Below are 3,172 nucleotides of genomic sequence, written 5' to 3'. Positions count from 1 at the left end.
GCCGTTTTATTCACACGTTTTGAGGAATAGTTATTACACCCTGGCTCTGTTGTCTTTTCTCTCTGTCCAAATACCGCATGGTATTGTGAAAGAAACGCTTGGGACTGCCTGTGTTTACTATTCGACCCCGACTCGATCTCAAGTAGTTCCCCTCCTCAAACTTTGTTTTGAGTGAATATAACACATTCGTATTCAGACATATTAGTAAGAACTGAGTGAATCATGTAGACCTTTTATAGGGCATCAAAACAAGAAGAGAGAGATGTAGGATAGATCTGGGATGGTTGAAGGTGCATACCATACAAAGCCACCGCTGTGTGTGTAGTAGTTTCACTTTTATTACAAAATAATAGATCCTGCAGCTCCGACACAGCGGTACAAAACGCTCGGGCACTCGGATCTGCGATTTCAAAGTCTTCCAAGCTTAAAAATCTGTTTCAGCAGCTCCATAATCCCGGCCTTTAGTCCCTCATACCCCCCCTAATTCCAGGGGTTTGACTGCAGTAGGCTGGCCCCACTGTCTCCCCCGGCCCCTTTAGTTTCTATTTGACCGTGTTATCCCTGCCGCTTCTCCCCCCACCCGCCGGAGCCCCATCAGCTCTGTCCGAAGTCCGCGAAGCCCTTGGCCCCGGAGTAAGGGTCCGGCGGCAGGGGGAAGTAGTACTGCCGGGGCAGCAGGAAGCCCTGTCCCTGGGAGGGGTGGGCCAGCATGGGGGCCTGGTGCAGCTGCAGCTGGGTCAGGCTGTGTCCGGAGGCCAGGGCGTGCTGGTGGTGCTGGACGCAGCCCGACGCGGCCGCCATCGCCGGGGTGGTGTAGGGCGGGGGCGGCGGCGGCGGCGGCGGCGGGGGCAGCAGAGTCTGGGGCGCGTGCGAGGAGGAGTGGAGCGTCGCCGACGACGACATGGTGGCCGTCACCAGGCAACCGCCGGAGAAGCGGCGCACGGAGCTGCCGGCGCCGGCCGAGCTGGAGCTGGTGGTGGCCGTGCTGGACTGGCGGGACGGCGTGCGCAGGCTGGGGGGCGCGCTGGTGAGGATCATGGGGATGGTCTCGCCGCCCTGGCAGCTGCGCAGGGAGAAGCGGATGGGCTGCGGCGTGGGCTGCTTGGGCCGCAGGCAGGTGCAGCAGTACACGGCCACCAGGGAGCCCACCACCACGAAGGCCACGAAGATGCTGCCCACCATGAGGAAGGGCACGTAGATGGGCTCTGGGGGGGGGGGGGATGAGGAGACAGGGGGTTAGAGTAAGGCCCAGTCCCAGTCCCATTTCTCTCCCGTTAACAAGAACACTTGCTTGGGAGTTCACTTAGATGCAAGTCAGCTACCGCGCTGGCTAGGGTTCAAGGGATGATTTTAAGGGAAAACGGCACTCCCCCTTGCTCCCGAGTATTGGGACACCCTACCCCTTCGCGGGAACGTGCAAAATCTAGGGTTAGGGCTCAAATCTAGGGGAAGGGGGAGAATTAGGACAGGGCCTAAGTCTCAGTGTTTCCTCTTGGGGATGATGGTTTAGCTAGGACGACGATTGAAAGAAGCTGAATTAATGTGGTGTTAACACATCCTTTTTTCAGGTACTGTGTGTCGGTCTATTTGTAATTCTTCAAATTTGAGGTTAGTTATTTTATTAATCAACATTTAATTCCCAAGAGAAGGTTAATCTGACAGTAAGGAAAGTCAGTTTTGAGATGTGTCATCAATGTTACTTTTTGTATTTGTTTTAAACATTGCAATGTAATTTCGTTTATCATTTTCTAATACAAATGTTTACATTATAAAAGTCTTCATAATTAGTTAATTTCACTTTATTTGTGTATTACAAAAAACAAATAGAGATAAATGAATAACAAACGATAATGTACTATTGCTTAGTGTTTCGTCTCGTAGAAAAAAAATTGTCTTGTCCTTAAATAATGGGTAAATACACTCATGTGCTGCCTATGTCCTTAACCTACCAAAATGTTGCTTTTTCCTAGTGAAATCCAGGGTGAATCTCTAAATCATTCAATTCAATAATGTGCCAAGGCATCTAATCATACTTTTGGACAGAGCAGGTGACCACCCATTTTTTACATAGCTTTTCCATATCTTGAACAAAAACATAAAAAAAAAAAATCCACAACATGGTGTACAATAGGTACTCTTATCCAACGTAATAGTTTAATGAGACCCAATGAGTTGAGTAAGTCAATTAAGTGTATATTCCACACAGTAGCAGCACTAATGTTTAATCTCCCCTCACACAACTTTTAACAAGAACAAGACCCAATGAGTTAAATAAGTAAATCATATATTAAACACAGAAGCACTAAAATGCCTAATCTCGCCCTCACACTGTGATGGATAAGCCTGGCGGCAGTAAGTAAACTCACGGGCCGCGAACTCGGTGTGGTCCAGCTCCCGGTCGTTGGTGCAGGTCCCTTGGTCCAGCCGCGCGTCCACGGCGGCGCAGCAGTACCGCAGGGCGCAGGAGCCGCAGCACACCGTGGCGTCCATGGTGTCAAAGTCCTCCGGGCACTGGAAGCCCTCGTGGTAGTTCCCATGCCCGTCCAGCCACCCGTGGCAGTACTCCCCCTGCGCGTCGGATATCCGTAGATTCCAGGTCAGATAGCCCAGCAGCAGCCAGGGGAGGACCCCCCTACCCGTCATCCTTCACTGGGTCACTGTGCCCCGCCGGACGCTAGAGTGTGAGAGCTGGTGTGGAAGTGTGGATCAAAACCATCTCATTGCGATCGATTCACGACCCGACCCCTCCACCTTAAAGCTCATCACTTGGGGATCGCCATCACGTTTTGAGTTTTGTTCACTTTAGCAAGTCGATTTTATTTTTGGTTTTGTCACAAATCGCACGTGTAAAACCACCCCGACCGGACTCCTCTTCACGGCTGTCCCGGTGAATAACTTCTCCAGTCCTCCGATGACATTATCGCTCTTCTCATAAAATGATGCCAAAATGATTCAAACTGTAAATGCAGACACACACACACACACACACACGCACACACACGACTGACTACTAAAGCGGTGCTCTCTCTGGAGAACGAGTGGAAACCACTTTCTGGAAGTAATCCATGGCGTTGTTGTGGTTCTCAAACTTCTCCTCCGGGTGAAGCCGCGGTGCGTATCGGTCCGCTGCTCTCGGCGCGCTGCAGTCCGCTCGTCGCCTCGTTTGAATTCT

At 51.2% G+C, this 3,172-nt stretch overlaps 1 protein-coding gene across 1 annotated transcript; it reads right to left on the bottom strand.

The window, feature by feature from the left end:
- Positions 1-594: 594 nt before the first annotated feature.
- shisa3 (shisa family member 3) lies at positions 595-2,643 on the bottom strand (the record flags this gene model as incomplete). Its single annotated transcript, XM_084469204.1, has 2 exons — positions 595-1,205; positions 2,367-2,643. 2 exons carry the CDS (start codon positions 2,641-2,643, stop codon positions 595-597), a joined length of 888 nt encoding a protein of 295 aa, XP_084325330.1.
- Positions 2,644-3,172: the final 529 nt, after the last annotated feature.

Source organism: Micromesistius poutassou (genome assembly GCF_964030765.1).
Source record: "Micromesistius poutassou genome assembly, chromosome: 6".
NCBI lineage: Eukaryota > Metazoa > Chordata > Actinopteri > Gadiformes > Gadidae > Micromesistius > Micromesistius poutassou.
This window is presented reverse-complemented; position numbering and strand designations above follow the sequence as displayed.